The 25,085-nt window shown below is 38.4% G+C and overlaps 2 protein-coding genes across 2 annotated transcripts in view; one reads left to right on the top strand and one right to left on the bottom strand.

The window, feature by feature from the left end:
• LOC139468073 (GPI inositol-deacylase-like) overlaps positions 1–25,085 on the bottom strand; it is an 83,035-nt gene that overhangs the window by 2,976 nt on the left and 54,974 nt on the right. The window contains exons 21-24 of the mRNA XM_071249780.1: positions 3,709–3,799; positions 2,841–2,934; positions 832–1,032; positions 305–434 (exon numbers count right to left, since the gene is read on the bottom strand). Of these exons, the coding sequence (XP_071105881.1) occupies positions 305–434; positions 832–1,032; positions 2,841–2,934; positions 3,709–3,799 (516 nt within the window). The remainder of the gene's footprint in view (positions 1–304; positions 435–831; positions 1,033–2,840; positions 2,935–3,708; positions 3,800–25,085) is intronic.
• Positions 8,080–25,085, top strand: part of LOC139468074 (uncharacterized) — a 36,155-nt gene continuing 19,149 nt past the window's right edge. The window contains exon 1 of the mRNA XM_071249782.1: positions 8,080–8,218. The gene's annotated coding sequence lies outside the window, so the exon portion shown is untranslated. The remainder of the gene's footprint in view (positions 8,219–25,085) is intronic.

Raw genomic sequence — 25,085 nt, 5'->3', positions numbered from 1 at the left:
CAGTCCTTTGGGGTATACAGTGTGACGTAACTATGTGCGTGTCTACGTACCCCTCCATCTACTGGCTACATCACACTACTGTATATACCCTCGCTAAGTAATATTGTCATATAATACTGTCACCCATCACGATAAGGCTTTATCTCAGTCATACTGACCATCCAGTACATGTATAATTCCATTTCTAAAGAGGCACAGGAAACATTCTATCCCAGATCCACAAAAAAGGAAAAGCAGTATTGAATGTTTTGTGTACAAGTATACAATGTTGACATGAGTTCTATGACTAGTACCAGATACTGACCTTTGCCACCATGAGGAAGTAGCAGAGAAGTATTGAAACAGATCCACACACTGTCAGGGCTGACACCAGCGCCAGGACACACACGCAAACCTCCACGTACAGACTGAGATTCAGGATAAACTCAGGAACCCTTCAAAAAATAATTGTATGTTCCCACTGGTATGTAATTAAATGAAAAATCTACACAAATGCATATTCAGTGAGTGAGTTAGTTGGGTAAAATGCTGCTTTTAACTGTAATCAGTCCTATCACAGTTTGTCAGCTTAATGTCAGAGGAAAGCCCAAAATGGTGCATGTCTCGGATGTTTAGCACTTTGGTGAAACCCATGAACACAGGGTTTGGTACCAAGAAACCAAGCAACACAATCAGGGCAAATATGGGATTTGAACCACAATCCTAGGTTCCTGGCTGATGGACAAACCTCAGCATGGTGAATTCCTGCACCTTTGATTCCTGGGCCACCCATTCCCGCAAATATTTAATGAATGAACATGTGCCAGATTTGGCTTGAGAACATCTCCTTACCATCTGAAGACAAGTCCGAGCGCCCAGCTGACAACAGCGATTACACTCTGCGTGAACCGCACGTGAACCAGCGAGATGAGGAATGTTGAGAAGAACATGAGGAATGTCAGTGCCTGGAACCACAGGTCACGTGACTCCAGAGCCTCTTTATCATCTCGCGGGAGACCGAGGCTTGTGAGCAGTTTCTCTACTTTCTTGTAGCTGAAAGTTAGGAAAAGGTAAATTGAGCATACATTAAAATCTTCAGAAAAAGACCATTTCCGGACAGTAGGCACATAAGTTTTGGCACAGACATAGTGCGTTGGCTTCAAGCCCAAACTAGCATCCCATGTCAACGATTTTGAACACCAACACAACCAAATTTGAAATATGACACAAACTGGTTTGATGACTAAAATTGTTTCAATTATAATTAAGTTCCGACCCTTTTGGTTTCTGGTTCAAAATATCCTGGAATATATTTTGTTACTTGACATACATGATCAACATTGTCTTATATATAATTCTTAATTAAGTTTCTTGGCTCCTAAATCAAGCTTTGGCTGGCATGAAAAGAACATAAGGAGACAGGCGGATAAGTGCCTGAAGATTCGCAGGATCAATTAGACTCGCAGGCTCATAAGTGTGAGTGTGGCATCGGTATGCCAGGGACTGTTACAAGGGAAGCAACTCTGTATGGCTTGCTTGCATGACTAGGATTTATCAGTGAAAGTTTCAAATATCAGTAAAAGAGTATTCATCAATGCAAAGAGCTTAAATGAAAACAATTTTAAAAGAAAAAGAAAAAAAACAGCTTTACACATTGCAATCTTGCCTGTCTGCAAATCATTCAAATCAGACAAAATGGTTAATGGCGCTGCACATAGAAACAAAAATACCCCCCAAATTTTTTTTTTTTTACAAGTTACAATTTCATCTAACATGTTGAAGATATGATATTCCCCGTGGGGTTTCCGAGTTAGAATAGGTCCCCAGCAACATGTCCACAAAACATAGAATTGCTGGGTACCTCTTCTAGCAAGGACTTTGGGGGAAAAATTCTACCAGCAAGGATTTTTGGGGACAAAACATACCAGCAAGGATTTTGGGGGACAAATCATACCAGCAAGGACTTTGGGGGATAAATTCTACCAGCAAGGATTTTTGGGGACAAATCATACCAGCAAGGACTTTGGGGGATAAATTCTACCAGCAAGGATTTTGGGGAACAAAACATAACAGCAAGGACTTTGGGGTCAACACACAGCAGCAAGGATTTTGGGGACAAATCATACCAGCAAGGATTTTGGGATACAAATCATACCAGCAAGGACTTTGGGGGACACTACATACCAGCAAGGACTTTGGGGTACAAATCATACCAACAAGGACCTTTGGGGACAAATGATACCAGCAAGGACTTTGGGGGACAAATCATACCAATAAGGACTTTGGGGTACAAAACATACCAGCAAGGATTTTGGGGGAACAATACATACCAGCAAGGACTTTGGGGGACAAATCATACCAGCAAGGATTTTTGGGGACAAATCATACCAGCAAGGACTTTGGGGGAACAATACATACCAGCAAGGACTTTTGGGGAAAAATCATACCAGCAGGGATTTTGGGGGACAAATCATACCAGCAAGGACTTTGGGGGACAATACATACCAGCAAGGACTTTGGGATACAAATCATACCAGCAAGGACTTTGGGGGACAATACATACCAGCAAGGACTTTGGGGTACAAATCATACCAGCAAGGACTTTCAGGGGACAAATCATACCAGCAAGGACTTTGGGGAACAAATCATACCAACAAGGACCTTTGGGGACAAATCATACAAGCAAGGACTTTTGGGGACAAATCATACCAACAAGGACCTTTGGGGACCAATTCTACCCACAAGGACTTGGGGGGACCAATTCTACCCACAAGGACTTGGGGGGACCAATTCTAAAAGCAAGGATTTTGATGGCACAAAGAAGAAAAAAGGTTTCAACTTTGTGTAAGTTATTCATTTACCTGGCGACATATCGGAAGGCAAGCACAAAGGGCAGCACAATAAATGGCTTACTGTACACAAACACAGCCTCAGCTCCTGGGCAGCATATGTCACCTGTAAACATAGACAGGTATTGTTTCACCTGTAAACATATACAGGTATTGTGTCACCTGTAAACATAGACAGGTATTGTGTCACCTGTAAACATAGACAGGTATTGTGTCACCTGTAAACATAGACAGGTATTGTGTCACCTGTAAACATATACAGGTATTGTGTCACCTGTAAACATAGACAGGTATTGTGTCACCTGTAAACACATACAGGTATTGTGTCACCTGTAAACATGTAAAGGTATTGTGTCAACTGTAAACACATACAGGTATTGCGTCACCTGTAAACATAGACAGGTATTGTGTCACCTGTAAACATAGACAGGTATTGTGTCACCTGTAAACATAGACAGGTATTGTGTCATCTGTAAACATAGACAGGTATTGTGTCACCACTCAGCAACAATGTATCAGCAACACTACTTTACAATGTGTGCTGGTTTGATTTTGTGTTCACTGTCAAACTGTCATGTATGGGGAACCTCTATCAAATCAATCACCAATATGAAGCAGATCTGCTGAGAATCTTAGGCTAAAAGTCCAACCTTCAAACATGTATTATGTAGTTATATATGTATATAAAGGTGAAATAATTACCATTTTACAATACACCATGATCATTCATCTCAAAACTTCAGGAATTTACATTTTACACATCAAACTTTTGACCTGCTCCCTGATTCAAGGTTACCTAAATATGAGTGATTGATAAATTTGGACAAATCACAATTACCGAAATAACCATGAAGTAGAAAGTGTATGATCTGGGACTCACCTGATGCTAGTTTCAGGAAGTGACCTCTGAGGGTCAGGAGCAGCACACACACAAAGAAGCATGGAAACAGGACTCCGTAAAATCTCACAAACTGAAACAGAAAAAATATGTGTTATCCACATTGCCCACCGTGAGAACACTTGACTATAGAGAGGAGATGGATGGGTGCCCACCCTCAGAACACTTGACTAGAGAGAGGAAGTGGATGGGTGCCCACCCTCAGAACACTCGACTATAGAGAGGAGATGGATGCGTGCCCACCCTCAGAACACTCGACTATAGAGAGGAGGTGGATGGGTGCCCACCCTCAGAACACTTGACTATAGAGAGTAGGTGGATGGGAGTCCACCCTCAGAACACTTGACTATAGAGAGGAGGTGGATGGGTGCCCACCCTCAGAACACTCGACTATAGAGAGTAGGTGGATGGGAGTCCACCCTCAGAACACTTGACTAATAGAGAGGAGATGGATGGGTGCCCACCCTCAGAACACTTGACTAATAGAGAGGAGATGGATGGGTGCCCACCCTCAGAACATTTGACTAATAGAGAGGAGATGGATGGGTGTCCACCCTCAGAACACTTGACTATAGAGAGGAGGTGGATGGGTGCCCACCCTCAGAACACTTGACTATAGAGAGGTGGATGGGAGTCCAACCTCAGAACACTTGACTATAGAGAGGAGATGGATGGGTGCCCACCCTCAGAACACTTGACTATAGAGAGGAGGTGGATGGGTTCCCACCCTCAGAACACTTGACTAATAGAGAGGAGATGGATGGGTGCCCACCCTCAGAACACTTGACTAATAGAGAGGAGATGGATGGGTGCCCACCCTCAGAACACTTGACTAATAGAGAGGAGATGGATGGGTGCCCATCCTCAGAACACTTGACTAATAGAGAGGAGATGGATGGGTGCCCACCCTCAGAACACTTGACTAATAGAGAGGAGATGGATGGGTGCCCACCCTCAGAACACTTGACTATAGAGAGGAGGTGGATGGGTGCCCACTCTCAGAACACTTGACTATAGAGAGTAGGTGGATGGGAGTCCAACCTCAGAACACTTGACTATAGAGAGGAGATGGATGGGTGCCCACCCTCAGAACACTTGACTAATAGAGAGGAGGTGGATGGGTGCCCACCCTCAGAACACTCGACAATAGAGAGGAGATGGATGGGTGCCCACCCTCAGAACACTTGACTATAGAGAGGAGGTGGGTGACCACTCTCTGAACACTTGACTATAGAGAGGAGATGGATGGGAGTCCAACCTCAGAACACTTGACTATAGAGAGGAGATGGATGGGTGCCCACCCTCAGAACACTTGATTATAGAGAGGAGGTGGATGGGTGCCCACCCTCAGAACACTCGACAATGGAGAGTTTTAGAGGCTTAGGCCTGCACAATACCGACTCAAAGGTCATAAAACATGTGATGGCTCCTTAAGCAAATGACTTTGTTTATAATAATAATCACCCAGCAGTCAATGGGTACCTGGCTGGATGTGATGGTAATATGAATGCAAAACCTCCTAGAGCCTTAGCAGCAGTTTGGGTTGTATACTCAAGCTGAGAACGTCACTTGAGTGCACACTGATCCATTAGCTTTGGTAATAATTGTATAATGCTATGAGCATGCTTTAGGGACAGATACAACATATGGTCATGATTATTATCATCAGTATCAATATTTTACTCAGTAGTCACTGTGATCACCCAATCCCCAGATTAGGTACCATCAAAGACAAATATGATGCATAAGCGGGGACCTATGCCCAGGAGATGCAATGACGTGACACATAAAAACATCAAACAGAGCTGAATGCTCTGATCATCAAAACAGGGAAACAATAATATTTCAAGCACTACAAAACACGAGACACTTTAAATTCCCATCAACATTACCTCTGTGTGACAAACAAAGATTAGACGAGTCATCTTGGCTTTCAGAAAACCGATCAGAGTATAATTCTGACAATCATGTGTTTTTCTGTTCTTATGCATAAGATCAACCAATCTCATAGCCATAAAATCATGCATACATTTCCTGAAAAGTTAACTTTTTTTCCAAAGAGGATTCTCCTTTATATCAATGATGACTCAAAATGCGGAAATCTCAAAACCAACTTCAACTATTTCTGACTTAACTGGCACATAAAATGGACGACCGTCCTAGCTTCAAAGAGTGACAAAAACATAAAATACATCCATCCACATCCTATTCTTTTGACAACGCCAGATTACGAGATAAACCAATTACAGAGAACAAGGCTATGTTTGCCAGCCCTCAGAACCAAGACACGACAAAGAGATGGAAAATTAGAAATTTTACACATGGGCACCCTTTACACTTTACCCCATCAATAAAAGATGGCCTCTGAGGAAGCTACCTTGTGTTTAGCCGATCGCGAGAGCACTCGGTACCAGTTATCTGATGAAGGAAAGCAAGGTTTAGGAACATTTCTACAGACACCAATTTTTTCCCAATTCTTGTTGAAAGGGAAGTCATTCTCTATTTCAGTGTTTGATGTTGGAACAGCAATTATTCATCATTGTCATATAAGGTCTGATAGTATTACTAAAGAGGCTGATACAAATGCTTATTGTGACCACAGGTATGAGATACACAGGCCACATCAGAGCACAAAGTAGTCTATTGTATTTACTATTTTAGAGAAGCTATTGATGGTCACGGAATACATTTGGGTGTTAAAAGGCTTGGCCTTTGAATCTCTTGGATTAAGCCTTTTAACATAAAACTTTTCTCTGAAATATTTCCGAAAGCCTGTGAATGGCATTATCACTGATCAAATGTATCCATTGTAACCAGTAGTAAATGGGTACCTGGTAGGAACAGAAAGCCAAGTGCTCACTGTTAAGCATTCTTGCTGTATCCTCCCCAGGGAGATGAGACAGATTGAAGGAAATTTGTATCCTATAAGTAACACCAGTTTTAGCAATAGTCAGGGCATTTTAAGGCACTGGTAACCAGGATTGGCCACCATTTGTGGAATCAAACCCATGATGAGCAATGACATCACCAACTGAGCTACTACACCACCTCCATAACACATGGGAGATTTACATCAACAGAAAGTTTTATCAATTTTTCCAGTTTATCACTTGCATGTCAACTTAATGCATTAGGAGGAATGGGAGGCCAGTCATCAATGGTGCTGCAGTTTGCTGTGCAGAGTTGCATCTGTTGGGGGAGCCAGAAACCCATGATTCATCCTGACAATTCGTCCCAAAATGTTCGAGGTTTGTCAGCACCATACCCATACTTGTAAACATCTGAGACCTCATCACTTGTACTGGGGCTTTCCTCCCACAACCTGACACACTGTGATATACTGAAACACTTGAAAAAGAAGCATAACAACCTCACTCACTCACTCGAAGACCCACCCATCAAACCATACATCCACTCACTCTATATTCCGGCACATATCACAAATCATGGTTTTAAGTGTCACTTTTCAAAATGAACAAATCTGTTTAGGTAACCAGAGTATCATCAAGCTCAGGGTTCAGTAACAAAATCTCAAAACAAATCTTTTATATGATGTTTAAGAATGGCCACAAACCTATTAAATAGATCTGTTTGTGTGCATTGGATAGAGTTACTGGCACAAATTCGCAAATTCCTCTCATTTCAACAACTTTTGTAACAGATCCCTAAAAAACAATCTGCTGGTTTTTTAAATTCTTGTTCCAGAGAAAACTGCATTACAAACAGATATGCAAAAACATGAACCAATCATTTATATCTCTACAGACTTAATATTGGGACAGAACTGATCACCCAAAGAATTATTCCATGCACGTTTTTGTGGAAGAAAACTGTAAACCACCATGTGATAAATCACATTAATAATCTATAAATACCAGCACCTTCATTTAAGACAGAGACACTCAAAGCCCAAATTGGAATAGGGCTTGAATCAGCTGGCTGTGGACTCGCACATATTATACAGGGGATCAGGAAAGTGTGTTCCATTTAAACAGCCATTCTGATGGTAATCTGACCAAACTCTCAGCATAGCAAGTAGGTGGTGACAAATCGGACGCAAAGCCGAGGAGAAAATCAGCATGACATTGTTGTGTATGATATTAGCCAAGTGACAGATCTCTCCTTCCATTCAACAGTCATAGCTACAGGTGGTGTCAGAGATCTGTGACTCAATGGCTGAGAGAACACCTTGCTGCCTCTGCTATGATCGCTAGAGTCAATGTCCTTCACATGTCACATAGAGGGGGCTGGCTGCTCCTAGCAACGACATATAGACCTATTGATCCGTCCATTCCATCACAGGCTTGAAACGCAACACGAGTCGTGCCGATCGCCAACCGCTGCCGAGGATTGCCGTTGTTGGAATTAATGTCCTGGAGTAGTTGACAGAATCGAGAGAGTGGGCTGACAGAAGGGCGGACAGTGCTGAGGATAGGGGGCAGCACTTTAAATGGGAGACATCTATTAAACGTATGCTTGCTTGAGAATGAAGGTGAGTGCTTTTACATGTTCAATCTTATCTCAAATCTCTGCCAAATTACTTGAAGGATTCCATACGAAGCCAATCCTCTGGTGTGTCGTCTGGAGAAGTTGAATCTTTTAAATCAATCAAACATGTACTTGGACAGCCAAAAGAGTTAGCAGCTCAACTGGGTAATCACATCAGCAACGTTGGGAACAGTGCAGATAATACTTAAGGAAAGAATTGATTACTGAAATCACTGTCCTGAAAATTAAATCTCTCAGATATTATATTCATAGCTCCAAACTAATTATTTTTCCACATATAGTATTCACCTGCATACTTATCATATTCACAAGATTACAAACTTTCACATACTTCTACTTGAGTCCTTGATAAAGTATTTGAGAAACATTTTACTAAAACAGTCATACCTAGGTAAAATCATTGTGTTACATTTGCATGAAGAATCCTTTTAACTTTCTACTGTTTTAACAGCAGATCTGTTAAAAAGAACATTATCTACAAGACATACAGCTTCTGATCAACTGTAAGCATGGTAACATAATTGGTCATATGCGAAAACCCATTTCTTATATACTTTCTTTGGATTATTGCTAAAAATCCACTTACTCTTAATATCCACATACAAATTTGTGCAAATCATATGAAGAATTTGTATGCTGTACAAAGAGATTATGTGGACATAAAATAATAATATAATACAAAAGGTCAGCTCCTACCCAATTATCATGTATATGAGCATCAAATACGTACATCGTAATATAGTGCAGCCAGCCAGCCAGAAACATCAGAAACAAGTTATGGCAAAACGACATCAAAGCAGTACCTCTGACAGAGAGACTATTGTATTTGTCAGCATTCCACATGGAACAGCTGTCATCAATGAAGCAAATACTTTAATATTGGTGTGTACCACTGTAGCTGCAGATTGTGTTTATGGAGTTCTGTCCAATGTAGATTGCCAATCTACATACTGTACACAAACATAAACATAAACACTATTCATTGCTAACGGAGCTTTAACTGTAATGGATGTTATAGAACAGAAATAAAACTTACTCTTTGAGTGAGATGTAGGTTCGTAATAGGTTGTGCTGGACCTTAGGAAACTTTAAAAGAAAATGTTTCAATTCTGAGTCCACTGGGAGAACTATTAACTAAGTTTGAAAGTCATAGCATCAAGGTATAAATTGGTTTTCAGGAAAAGATTGCAAATGACATCCAGTTTTTATTAGGGCGAAAAAAAGAAGTGTATTCTTGTGTGTGAAAAAAAATAAAAAATACTGTAAGTGGGATTGCATTTGCCTATGTAGCAGCACATGACCGCTGATATTATAGGGGTTTTTTTAGATTTTAAGACTGAAACCTGTCAGGGTTTAAATGTGGTGAGGGGTGAAATAGGGTTTTATGTCGTGTTCAAGATAATTGCATAAATGTGCATTTTGACTACTAAATGAAAAAGTTGAATCTTTTACCCAATGCTCTGAACACAGTATGGATGTAGGAAAATGCATTTGAACTGTTTTCTAGTATCACATGCCTCCCAACCTTATGTTTTTGAAGAGTGACTATGGATCTGTTACCCAATAAAAAAACTACCAATCTAAATATCTGCCCATCCAACATTAGACACCTCTTGGAAATCCGGATTAGAATTGTTCCCAAGCTACTTATGCCACTAAAAGGATTGGGTGATCAGGCTCGGTGACTTGGTTGATGCATGTCATCCTATCCCAACTGTGTAGATCGATGCTCATAATGTTAATCACTGGATTGTCTGGTCCAACTTTGATTATTTACAGACTGCCGTCATATAGGTGGAATGTTGCTGAATGAGGCAAAAACAACTAACAACAAATCAGACATAAGAAAACTCAAAATATTTAATGATGGCAAAAAAAATTCATTATGGTTGTGTAGGAGCGGTTTAACAGTATGTTTAATGTGGGAGGAAAGCCTGAAATGATGCAGGTCTCAGACATTTCCCAGTTTATTTACGAGCATTGGTATGGTGCTGTCAAACATAGAAACATAAATAGGGCAAATATGTGATTCAAAACCATGATCAAAGTATTCTGGCATGCCTAAGGGACACAACTCGGCATATCAAATTGTCCCCAACGTGAATTAAACAAAGTAGCAATATGTTGGGTAAATGCCCTCAAAAGGCAACTATTTTGAGGACGGTATTCATTTATCTGAGGTTGAAAGGTTACAAAGTAATAAAACGATTGAACTTTATTATCGATTGATCTTTGGTTAGCCAGTTGAATACAACAGACACTTGAGTGTGTGCAGGGAATATATATATATATAACATACAGACCACAGGCTAAACAGTGTTTACACTGTCGGTCACTGAAGCATGACAACATTTGGAAAATACTAAAAAGGCTAAAATCACTGATTTCATAAGCAGTACACCTCTTCTTTGTTTGAAGAGTCAGAGAGTTCAATGGTGTTTTGGTTGAAGACAGGTCTTTATTCAGATTTTCATTATTCAGGTTTTCATTTTTTTATTTTTTTTTTATTTTCGTTCCAATAAGAGGTACACAGCAGTTTTAAATTTCGATGTAATTCTCTGTTTTCCTCAAAATATGTGCATGAAATCAAGCTATTCTGGTCTGTCTGACATTGTGTTGTGACGGACTGATAAATCTGTAACGCCATAAAGTCCATTTCTTAATAATCATAATTAGTTTGTTCAATTATCAAGAAATATATATAATGTATACAGTGTATAGTTTATGTGTAATACAAAACAAATATGTTTTATTTGATAAGTACATTTACAACATGTCTTATCGCACATGAGATGAGGAAGAGTGTATATGAAACATGAAATAGTAAGTGTTAGGCTTGCAACAAACCGGATCAAACAAGATAAAACCAGATGAAACAAGAAGAAACAAACATAAAACCAGAGGAAACCAGATAGAACCAAATGAGGGGTCCATATTGTTTTAGAAAGGATGAGTGAGTGAGTAAGTGAGTGGGCTTGAATGATGTCAGCTGGTATGATTTTGTGTTCAATGCACAACTTAAAGTGTCATGTGCCAGCAGTTCTTTAATGACAATTAAACTAAATGACATACTAAACGATATGGGTGTGAGGTATTACCGGTATATATCAATAAATTGAGGTTCATCCTTGTCACATTACGTATCACAATTTCATTTTTTCATGCTTGATATTTCAAGTGATTTCAAATAAGGATTTTTATCACATGTTTAATGTTGTATACTTGCCAAATGCCTTCACTGCCAAGGAGCAAGCATCCAGAGCCCCAAGATCGCTGCGTATTTATTGACTGAGTAAACATTATATTGTACCAGCATCTTGTTTTGTTTCATTTATGAACTTCAATTCATACCTTAATATATCAGATTGCTTCTGGATTAAAAATTTAGAATTATACAATATCTGGCCTTGTGCATTGCAAAATATTGTGATACACTTTAAACCTCCAATAACCATCCCTACTAAACGACATACTTAACATCAATATATCATTAAAATGAAGCGATGAAGCTAAAATTGAATTAATTCCTATTTTAAGACAGGTTGCTTATTGCGCACAGCAAACATGAATGGCAGTAGTGCAGAAAGGATCCTGAAGCTGTTACATCACTGCATTGACACCTCGTTACGAGATGTCACAGCACTGTATGACATCATCAGTGGAACGTCGCTATACATTCGAAAATGAGGAAATTATGTAAATGTGCATATTTTAATCCATTTGCTGAATATTCCACACACTGACATGATGTTTTTTCCATCTGTGGTTAAAATATTTAATAAATATAAAAAATATTAATCACACATCTATCAAAAACTGTTCACTCACTGATTTCTCTATATGTCTCTTACATAAAATGTAAATTTGGCTCATTCGGCAGTAAGCATGCCCAAAGTAATAAATGCACACTGAAGCCCTTCTTCTTTCAATTGGAAATTTAACTACAGACCCTTGAACAGTATTCAGTATGCACAATAATCTTAATGTGCCAGGAAAGCCCAAAGTGATGCAGGTCCTTAATATTTACGATTTTGGAGAAATCCACAAGATGACTCAGTACAGTGCTGACAGACCCAGGAACATCATCAGGGCGAATCTTGGATATGAACACATGATAAGGAGTAAGGGGTGAAAATTTGGTCTTGTCTGCTACCCCAACCAGTTTTGCTTACAGTATTTTCTTGAGTATAGTGCGCACTTTTTTTCCAAAAAAACACAGCATTATACACGCCATAATGAGTTTTGATGTTTTTTGTCCCCCAACGCAAAGACATTACCATGAGCACGTAACACCGGAAATACCATGTCGACAAATCCATACTGAAGTGCGCAAATTAATCATGTAATTACACTGTCTGCCTATAAAAAGTGTTCATTATATATCTGGACTTATGTTTGTAACTTATTTCATTAATTTTACTCAAAATTCCTTTTAATATTGTTTTAATAAATTTTGGCAAAATCATGTTTGAAGCGATCGGAAGATCGCACAACTCACTGTTATTAACAGCAACCACGGCCAGATTACCACTACTGACGCCTTGAAACGAACTTTAGTTGACAGAGAATGGATACATATATCATAAATGCCATACTTTGACTCATTAAAAGTCATATTTGTTGTAGTTTGACATGTAGTTCTCGCGATCACGTGCGTGGCAGCCTCGTCGGTGACTGGTCAAAATGTTCCATGTGAAAAGAAATAACCGGCAATAGCGATCAGCTGCACCGACATGCTACACTTAGGGTTATTACAATCTTAAATATATTTAGTAAAAGCTTCAATTAAAATAACAAGATATTGGAATATATACATTTTTTCCTGATCCTTGCATCAAAATCCTTTAAAATTATATCATTGGGTAAGTTTTAACTGAATAACCGGAAGATTCCAAGAAAATGTGTGTACAGCTGATTGCTGTTTCCAGGTTAGTTTACGAGAAAATACAAAAGGTAATCTTAATCCCTAGACGTAAAACAATGCCTAGCAGAGCAAAAAATACAACTTAAACAGTTAATCAACATGTCTGGTGATTTTTTAGCTCAAATTTCAAATTTGTACTGACCAAGTTTCTTATCACGCGTTCGTTTACTGGAATTCAGTGACGGGGTACGGTATAATTTTTTTCTGCGCATAATATTCGAAAAAGTATTTTCCAAAATACTGAATCTGCTAGAGTGGGGTGCGCATTATACTTGGGTACACACTAAACTCAAGAAAATATGGTATGTTAAAGCTATCCTAACGGCTAGTAGAATTTCAAAGATTTGGAGGGGGCATTGCTGTGTTATGACTATTTGGGCTTGAAAAAGTTCTTGGTTAATTTCCATCCCTGAAGGAGACCTAACTCTCACAAGTCACTGAAATGCTAACAAATCATCTAAGCAACTGTCATTGACTAATGACGTACATATTTTCAATCCTTAACCAATTGCAGTATCGTTACTTCGGAAGTTAAAAACATATTCACCTTACAACTAAATATATTCAACATGATTCTTTGGTAGTTTTATACTGAATGGCTGCATCAAAAATATTGCCCCATCAAAACCAAGATGTTGAATTACATATAAAGTTCACCTGAGCAATCTGACAAGAAATCAATTTTGCACGACAGTGCATATATATATCGGGTTGCTGGTGACACATAGGTGTGTGTTGTTTGAGAGTCTTTGATGTAACTCCAGGCCACATAGCAGCACTGTTGGTGGTTGCATTTTGAATATTTTAATACAAATGGAGTTGTACACATAGAATACTCAGTTCATAACACAAGAATGTTGTTTGTGTATGAGTCAAAACAGTATCTCATATTCGATCTGTTACAAAACATGCATGACAAAATCAGTAATTGTTCATTCACCATACTCATGTCTTTTGCTTTTTGTAATAAGGTTTATGCACAATAATATGCCTTTGTTTCATTGGACCCAACCACTTTCATTTTACAGGACTTTTGTCTGAATTTTTTTTCAATTCAATTTCTCTCAGAAAAGAGAAGAAGAAAACCAAAACAAACAAAAAATAATTTATAGTATAGTTTACAGAGAACACAACATTATTCAATTTTCAAATTTTGCCAGATTTTGGTCAAGTTTGTCCACTCAACATCAAAAGGTACTGCCAGACCTCACAATGGTGAAGTGTTTGTATGACTGCACTCAGCCTTATTCACAGCTATATGAAGGCAAGCCGTAAATAATCAAGTCTGGGCCAGATCAGCCAGTGATTGATATTATGAACAAAAATCCATGCCATCTGGGTACACACAATCAACCTCATCTCTGCGACTGACCAACCTATCCAATAAGCCGCCTCACATGAGTGAGTGAGTGAGTGAGTGAGTTAAAAAAATTCATCACATCAGCAATATTGCTGCCATATCGCGATCCGCCTCACATGAGAAGTACAGGTCACAGGGAACACATTCTAACCTGGATGTGGCTCATTGGTAGGGTGTCAAGTGCTTTTAGCATTGTTATCAGATGAGGGGACCCCAAAATTTCAGACCTGTCAGACCCATTGAAACAATACCATCCTGGACAGTTTTGATTCCATACAAATACACTGGCTAACATATACTGATGGATATGAATAAGGGAACACTCAGTTTTAGACACAGTAACATGATATGCTATCATTGGTTCCCAGCCTTGTCTACCAAATATGTGTTGGAAACAATACACATTTCAACATTTGATTCCGACATGTGTTGAATTTGTAAACTTGGTTTTGTTTGTTTGTTGTTTAACGCCGCACTAAGCAATATTCCAGCGACATGACAGCGGTCTGTAAATAATCAAGTCTGGACCAGACAATCCAGTGATTGACATCATGAGCATCGATCTACGCAAATGGGATACAATGACATGCATCAACCAAGTCTGCAAGCCTGACCACCATATTAAATTAGTTGCCTCTTACGACAAGCATAGTCGCCTTCTACAGCAAGCATGGGTTGCTGAAGACCTATTCTACCACGGATCTTCAAGGGTTGAATTTGTATGCATGATATTTCAAATTTACTGACAGTAAAGCTTATTTTCCTATATTTTTCACTGTTCCATCATTGTTTTAATCGTTTCCATCAGTATATCTCCTTGCAGACAAGAGAATAATTTGGTCCCAAATTAAGATCATCTTGGAATAAGATCACTGGACTAACCAGGTTTCATCATGGCTGCCAGAGGAGTTTCCTCCAACAAAAACAGGCCATTAATATCAATACCCAAAGCAATGCAGTCAACTATAAAGACAACCTTAGTGTCAGACAATCGTACAGGATCTCCAGGCCTATTGCCTAGACAATGTGTTACTGAAACAAAATACAGACTCTGGTGATAACCAGACACTGAGGGTCAGGTAGAAATAATCAGTTTATGATGACATTAAAAACACATGTGACATCTTCAGTGTTGAAGGTCCGACACGACTACCATGTGTACTGCCCAGTGGCACGAGGTCTGCCATAATGGGAGACAATATCCATCAAATAGACTAAATAATCCTAGGTTTAAGTTAGGTCTAGACTTCTAATGAAAACAAGCGTGATATTCATTGTCAAGTTTGCCATATAAATGTCCAGGAATAGCTGAGGTAAATGTGGCTCCGTCATGGGTTTATTTTGACTCACTTTCCGTGCTCCATGCGTTCAGGTTGGTCAAGTTTTAATGAGGAATCTAGTATCTTTCAGTCGGCTGGTTTTCTGTGTGTTGTTTGTCATCAATATGACATTAAAACCAAAGCTGTCATATACTATTCCCAATCCAGACGATTATATTGCTCTAATGCTGCATCTAGTTCTGCCATTATTTTGAAATTGACAAGAAGTTGGGAAGTTGCTGCATGCTCTTTTTCCTTTCTGTAAAAAATATATCATGAGTTATTGTGGCATATTGAAAGCCGATCTGAAAAGGCTGAGTACAAAACAGAATTTGCTGAATGTTTTTGAGCAACTTCAATAGGATAAATCAGACTCTTTATCACCTCTGACAGTTAGGACATCAAATGAACCGATCCCAGCGAAGACATTTATTGACTGTTTAGGACAAAGATTCAGAATCTGCTGGGACATTAATGAAATGATTAGGACTGGACTCCAAATATCTCTTCACTGAAAGAGTGTAATGGATGTTTTATAAACAAATTAAATTGTTGACAGACAACATATAAGGAAAACTGCTTTGTCCACATCCTCTTTTTGGGGTAGAGTTCCCAGTACCCAATATTGGTCTCTCTGCAGGGATACTTGGCCAGAATAAGTTCTCTGTTTGTATCCACTTGAGATTCCAAGTCAGGGTAGGCCCCAGGTACCCTATATTTGTCTCCCTGTGGAAATTCCATGTCAAAATAGGTCCCAAGTACTTCATACCGTTTGTAAGCTGATCAAACTGAGGTGCTAGAGCTTACAATTCATGAACTGTTTTTGTAGCATTAAATCTGGATCATTGCTCGTGCTATCAACCACTGGTTTTTATGGCCGCATGTCTTTTGTATACAGGATAAGGCGATACAGCAGGGAAATAAAACAATACCCAACTTTTGATAGGGTTATACATTGTGTAGCAAGACACAGCAAAATGATAACTTATATGTTTATGGAAACATAATGAATTATCTCAAAATTAAGGGGCTCTTGGCATCCTTGAAGTCTTCTACTATCATATTTTAATCAAGGAACCCCCTAATTTCAAACACTGTCTATCCTTGTCAAAAGTAGAGAAGCTTAACTGGCAAACATATGATGGCTACATTGATCAAAAATGGAACATGCTACAGAAATCTACAAAGTCAACTCCTTCACCAACTTTAAAAACATAAAAAAACAATGTTTGAAACCATTGATTGGAAAACTTTGGTTAATAAAAATCAAATTCTTGCAACTTAAAGTAACGTCTATCATGTTTTAATTATAAGGATGAAAAATATTCTCTCTAACACCCAGCAATCACGTCTTCCCCACAACTTAATTCAATTAAATGTGAAAAGTTACGATGCCAGGATGATGAAATTTTAAACAGAGGGAGGGTACAAAGTTATTAGCTAGAACTAAATCACATTTAAAGCGTGTACAAAATTAAAGAGTAAAGAGCATTAAGATCAAAGGTGACACTTGACTGTTTTTCAGTCATAAATCAATGTCTTCTGCAATAAATGAGGATAAATCAATGCCTAATACCAGCATGGGAGATCGATCAAGGCTGTACATCATCACTGAGTCAACACACACATCTACTAATTTACATAATCGAGAAACTAACATTTGTGAAGACTCACAAGGTAAACCGATCAACTGAGAACTATTCAGTGAGCCTGTCAAGTGATTATACCTGTTGTGATGGAATTGAGGTAGAGCAAAATGACTATAAAAGCCATAAATTTGACTATTATGCCAAGATCAATGTTTTAAATTGTCAACACTTGGTTCGGAATAATATCCCAGGTTTATTTTGAACAAGGCAATTTGTTAGGATCACCAGCCATGAATTATCAAATTTGTTTGAAGGGAGATCTAAGCTGTGGCTTCAAAGAGTTTGAGTTGATTGAGAATGATTTCGTCTGACTAGTTCCTGTAGTTCAGACACACAGAGTGAATCGTTTATGTAATCAAAGATTCCCTTGGATATTTCCATGTATTTCTGGAACTAGGGCACTGGGGTGAGCAGGAGAGTGGTTTATTTTTGTTACATTAACCCAAATTACAGTTTACTATTGTCGTCCTGAATAATCAAGTAAGGACAAGGCAATCCATGCTGTCAGGTACGATGACAAATAGCTGGAAAGTCCGACATTGTGACCACTCAATCCTCATTCAGTTCACTGTCACAATACGCCTGGGCTAATAGGGGCCTCTCAAGTAACTCAAAGGATGGCCTCTCAAGTAACTCAAAGCATGGCCTCTCAAGTAACTCAAAGCATGACCTCTCAAGTAACTCAAAGCATGGCCTATCAAGTAACTCAAAGCATAGCCTCTCAAGTAACTCAGAGTATAGCCTCTCAAGTAACTCAAAGCATGGCCCCTCAAGTAACTAAAAGCATGGCCTCTCAAGTAACACAAAGCATGGCCTATCAAATTCAAAGCATTGCCTCTCAAGTAACTCAAAGAATGACCTCTCAAGTACGCAAAGCATTGCCTCCCAAATAACTCAAAGAATGACCTCTCAAGTACTCAAAGCATGGCCCCTCAAGTAACTAAAAGCATGACCTCTCAAGTAACTAAAAGCATGGTCTCTCAAGTAACTCAAAGCATGGTCTCTCAAGTAACTCAAAGCATAGCCTCTCAAGTAACTCAAAGCATGGCCCCTCAAGTAACTAAAAGCATGGCCTCTCAAGTAACTCAAAGCATTACCTCTCAAGTAACTCAAAGCATGACCTCTCAAGTAACTAAAAGCATGGTCTCTCAAGTAACTCAAAGCATGACCTCTCAAGTAACTAAAAGCATTGCCTTTCAAGTAACTAAAAGCATGACCTCTCAAGTAACTCAAAGGGTGGCCCCAGAAGAAAGTTCCAAAGCGTCTGACAGCTTATGGTGTCTGTAACCTTGACACATATCTGTCTTATTTGCCGACTCAAATATCAGTCAATCCCTGCACATGATGGCATGAAAGCATCAACAGTGTTGAAGAACCAAGCCCTCAAATCCATTATTTAGACTCACAGCCATATTGATTGTTTTCACCTCCAAACAAGAGACAATTACCTGGCTGTGATGGGAGGGTGTATACCTGTACGTAACGTTCTGGAGACCCAGAGTACAGCTGGTAAATAAGATAGAAAACTATTATTAATAATATTTCTTATGATCAATGATATTGTACATAGTAATCTGTTATAATTTTGATTTTTATATTGTAGGTATGATTAATATAATCCAAATAATATATACTACTCAAAAGTAGTTGAAGAACAACCCATTTTTTCATATGATTATAGCTAATCTATCATGACGATAGCTTCGTATGACTGTACTTAATCTGTCATGACAGATAACAATACTCATATGAAAACATTGGGTGTTCTTTAACTTCTTTTAAGTAGTACATTTCTATTTTCTACCCCAGAAACCTTAAATGGAAGCTTTGGTCCACTGACTGGTGGCAGATTTTCAGACTAGGTCGCGATGTTGTAATAAGTCCATATTGAAAATTGACACATTATCTGTGTAATTAGGGTATTACTTCTTGATTGATATACTTCATCAAATTTGACTAACACATTGTGTCTTTTAAGGACAGGAAACAAATCTACTAGAACTACCATTTTGTTGGGACCACATCCCCATAAAGTAAAACACCTGCTCACATGAAAATGACAACAGCGCCTCACAGGCAGCTTGGTATGTATATTCCCCAGGGAGCTGAGAATGAAAAATCGATTGCATTGTCAATCCACTATCTGACGGCTAAATAATAATATGACTTTTACTATATCAACATACAGTTATGCAGTTACTTAGTGAAAATCTTGATCATTTATCTCACAGATCTGCTACCAGTAAATGTTCACATTTACCAAATGATTCACAGTCGGCTATCGCCAAAATATCTTGACAATAATACAAGAAACAAACACCACGTCAATCATAGTCCCCAAATCTTAAGCATAATAGTTATATCTCTCCCACAATATCTTAGAATTTCCTACCATACAATATGCTTCGCATGACTTACACACTATAGACATGTGGGTAATACCTTGTAAATCTCAAATCTGCAGGAAGCAGAATGATGAGATTAAACGGGATCATGTCCCTTGCAATCTCGGGTAATCCTCTCCCCTCTTCAACCTACCCGTATGTTTACGTTCGCATCGCTGACGTAGCTTTTATTACACCCAGTCACACGGAAAGGTACATTAATCCGGTGAAACAATCGTTGGCATGTCCAAGTGATTGGGAATCTATCCAGTGCCAAATCCTCAATACTGAAGATTACCATATGATAAACAGGCTGGGAGTTACTAAACCATATGAGATTAAGTGTAGCCCGGGCTGTTGTGAGGCCATTTCAATGGGTCATTTCTGCATGTGTCAAGTTCTCTATATTGGGTTGTATTTTTTTCTGTTAAAAGGACAGACTTTGAACATGTAGCCTTCTGCAGGAAGATGGCACTTGGAAACTTTGTTATGTAAAGGATAACTCTTGGAATATTTACCACTGAAAGCATAGCTCTTATACTGTTTATCATTTAGAGGATAAATCTTTAACTAATTAAGCGGTAGCACAGTTATATCACGGTGTGTCAGCTTCATGTGGGAGGAAAGCCCGAAGTGATGCAGGTCTGACGTTAACCACTTTGGTGAAACCCACAAGCATGGGTATGGTGCTGACAAACCTAGAAAAACACTCTCATTCCTTAAAATGTAGCACTATCAATCACAAAAGCATCACTCTTGGAATGTTTATCATTTGGAGGATAGCATCTGGAATATCTATTCTTCAAAGGATAGCATTCTGAATATTCTAGCAAGAATCTTGGCTTGTAGAATCTTGTCACAATGTGCCCACTAAAACAAAAATGATAAACATTACCCAGATTTCATAGGGAACATCAACCCAAATACCAACTTATAGTATTTATCCCCTGAAACATGACATGGCCGAAACACATAGCAACATAACACCTAACTTGCTCACTGGCATCTAATACACCGAGTCCAATAATTCATCACTGCACTCTTCATAAGAAAAAGAAAATTAAACGTTTTTTCGCAAAAGCGCTGCCACTTTACCATTCATGGCAGCAACATTTAACACTACTCAGACCCTAAGGAACAACCCTGAGCCAAGCTGCACCTATTTCGGGGCCAATCAGTATAATAGCATAGTTTGCATGCAGGTCCTACCGTATCTCACTAGATCTTTACAGATCTTAATGGTCAGAAATACGGCTGATGTGCCAAGACTGTGTAAAATGAGTGACCAACACGAGCAGCGCTGTGTGGTAAAGGTTATTCTGGCATTAGTTCCTGACCCACCATTGGAGCTCTTGGAAATGACTCATTCCTGGTACTCTCAGATGCTGAGAAAGTCAACGGCACCAATTCTACTTGTAATACCATCACGTTGTTCCTGTCTGTGAGCACTGCTATCATTACCATTTTGTTGGGAATTACAGTTTATTGATTTTGATACCGTTGTAAATTATCCTTTGTAAAATGCCATAAACTGATGTGATTACTGTGTATATATATGAAACTCGGTATAATTCTTCGATCTCATTTCCAACATGCTCAGTGATTATGAACAAGACAAATGTATAATTGAACAACACAAATGTATAATTGTATTGGAAAAACAAACAGCAACAGATGTTTGTGACACAATCTGATTTGTTTAGAAGAGATGTCAGTTGCATTTAAGCCCAGCAATATGCAGTGACAAGATGTGATAAACACTGCAGCAGCAATGACAGCAAGAATACCCTTGTCAATTTTATGATAATCAACAGGAAACCTTCATTTGTATTTGAACCTAGCAATTTACAGTGACAAGATATGATAAACACTGCAGCAGCAATGACAGCAAGATATCCTTGTCCATCTTACAATAATCAACAGGAAACCTTCATTTGTATTTGAACCTAGCAATTTACAGTGACAAGATGTGATTAACACTGCAGCAGCAATGACAGCAAGATATCCTTGTCCATTTTACAATAATCAACAGGAAACCTTCATTTGTATTTGAACCCAGCAATTTGCAGTGACAAGATGTGATAAACACTGCAGCAGCAATGACAGCAAGATATCCTTGTCAATTTTACAATAATCAACAGGAAACCTTCATTTTAGCTGAATTCTACATTCTCCTAACATTGTGATTTTGAAAAAAGAAGACATGTGTAATGTTTGATGAAACAATCCAAACGTTTGATGATGTTACCCGAAGTGTGATGACATGAGCCAATGTTTGGTATCACGAATGACATAGCTCACAATGTCATCACATTACACTAAATGATAATAATAGCTTTTCACAGTTTTACAATCAGACTTCAAATTAAACAGTTACGCCATTTCTAAAAGAGAATTTATTACATTGCATCGTCTAGGTTTTATCCAGTCATTCAATTACAACAAATTAGAAAATAGTAACCCCAATTCGACTGTGAAAATAATTGCTTGAAAAAAATTGAAGGCTATTACAGAAGCTACTTGAGTGTGCCATAATGATCCTCCGCCATTAAACACCTAAATCCATATACCAGAGCAAACCACTTCATCTCATCGGCAATCTCAGCCCACACAATCGCCCTACCGTAAGATGGAACCTTTTGTCTTGGCGCATGTGAGAGATATTGATTGGCTATAATACATCCTACACCTTATTATGTTCAAGGCTGTACAATGAGTCTTCATCAGCATTGTGAATTATGCAATAAACTCTTGATTAATAGAATGCTGTCTCGGACCAGATCATTCATCAGTTCACACATCACTAGGGACACACTGAGCGACAGAAAGACATATTGGGACGAATTATGCATCATAAACTAGATAACCAAATCACAATTGAGCAATGGTTAAACCATTAGTGCATGTACGATCTCTGATTTGGTATTTTATCCCATTTAGTTGTATTAATGATCGATGAGTAATGGTGTGTGGAACGAAAGTAAATGAAATACCGGTAAGACATATGTTATGCAATGTGTCAAAACTTAATCATGGTAGAATCAATCTAGACAGGCTTGATTTGTTTATCTGAAGTAAATAAGGGACGAACTGATGATGACCTTGATAACAGTACACGTAATCACATATTTATACTCTGATTACAGCTTCAGCTTCCGTATCTTCAGAGAGGATGTCATTTCACTAATCGGCATTAAAAAAAGCTTGTACATGAATATAACATGACTACATTCATCTTCATGGAAAACAGGACTGATTAGCAAATGATTACACATATTGTCATTGATGGATGATAATTTACTGAGAAGTATTTTTAGTGTTTTCACGGGCCAATTGCGAATACACCGAACAAGACTTGGTGAATGGTGTTTAATGCCATAATAAGCAATATTAGAGCCTTATCGTGGTGGCATGCAACTGAACAAACCTTGAACAGAAATTTCAAGTTTTATTACGCTTTGAAAATTATTTAAGCTATCACTTAATGTCGACAATGTGAAATTAAAGCCCAATGTAATACAGGTCAATGCAAATTACCAGTTTGGGGGGGAGACCCTTGAACAAACAGACCAGGTAAGCCCTCAGTGGACTTTGACCACCCAATCAAAATGAAGGCTGCAGTGGCTCTTGAACCAATCAGTTATTCAGGCTATGATGACATGATTATTTCCTGTGGCCACCCATCCACTTACATTCACCATTTTGACCAGCAAATCCCCATGTATAATGACAAGCACTCGGCACAGCATACAGAGCTGTTCTGTATTACTATAAGTATGGGTGACTATCAACAAAGAGAAATGACAATGCTGTGAGTTTTTTTAACCATGCAATCCCTATTTAATGTTTTTTTCTTTCTCAAATCACATAAATATACAGTAGAATATGAAAGGTCGAGGGGAGATGAAATGGGGTTAATGTCACATTCAAGATTATTGCACTAAAATAGTAGTTAACAGGGATCCAGAATTATTTGTTTGCTTATCAGACATTTGTATGTTGGTCATGCCCACCTCATATTTGACAGTTACTGGTAGGCGTTCATCTATGAATAAAATAATATAAGAATAAAATCCAGGGTCACTTTCACAACATATACGATATTTTCTTGAACATAGTGGGCAGTTTTTGCTCCATAAAACACACCATCATGAGTTTTGATTTTTATCAAAAATTCTTGATTCAGACTGTTGAAAAAATGCTATCATTGTTGTGAGGTGTTTTTCTTCAAATAAAACAGGCTCATAGTTTTAAGTAAAAATCACTGTAGCTGAAAACATATGTGATTGAGAACCAGGCAGGGTGACAACAAGTACCATTTTTGGGGGTATTTTATGACGCAGTCGGGTATATCTAACCACTCACCTTCCGCTCTATTCACCAGACCACAGAGGCAGTCTTCTACCCAAAAAGCCTAGTAGAATACACCTACAAAGACTAAAGATTTTAAACAGACACTCGTTTGTTAGGTGATTTATGAGTTAAATTAGGATATTATTTCTTTGTCAATGTCTTTTCATTTCATCACAAGTTTCTATCAGCGCACAAATTAATGTCAAGAGTTTGCTATCAGTTGACGACACACGTTCCGGCATCGTTGAACCTAGCTGACATGCACAATGTAATAATTGCTTAGACATTAACTTGTTCAAAAAATGAATTAAACTCAACATCTATTTCCCACATATAATCCAAACTTGGCATTATCATTGATGTTTACCCAACATCAATCAAACATGGATGCTACATAATTGCCAGTTATTATCAAGGGAGTCATACTGATTATCTCTGCCTCACTGATAAGAAAACAAATAACATCTACACGTTTCATGAAGCTTGGAATAAGACATTATACAATGTCAACATTAAAGAGTTAGTTGTTATCCTTTCTATGTATGCAGTGGGTGTATTCAGTATTTGTTCTGCAAATGTGTTTCTGTGTGAGGACAAACAAATAACTACTTATCAGAAGCTTTTCAAAGAAACTAGTCTTTCAAATGCAAGAAAAAAAAAAGTGACATTTTCTCAAAGAGAATAAATTACTGACTATGTAAATGTTATTAATCTGTTCAAATGGAGATATAAATAATTAAGCTGAAAGAAAGGACAGTGGGTTACCTGATTGTGTTCAACAGCTTTAGCTATCGTTGGTATATCATTACATTGAGATTGGGGTTGAGTGGGGTTGGAGGTCGAGTTGGAAAGTTAGTGGGA

The sequence above is a fragment of the Haliotis cracherodii genome, unplaced genomic scaffold (genome assembly GCF_022045235.1).
Source record: "Haliotis cracherodii isolate W230 unplaced genomic scaffold, xgHalCrac1.p SCAF_2, whole genome shotgun sequence".
Taxonomy (NCBI): domain Eukaryota; kingdom Metazoa; phylum Mollusca; class Gastropoda; order Lepetellida; family Haliotidae; genus Haliotis; species Haliotis cracherodii.
The sequence above is the reverse complement of the archived record's forward strand: the minus strand, read 5'-3'. Positions and strand labels throughout refer to the sequence as shown.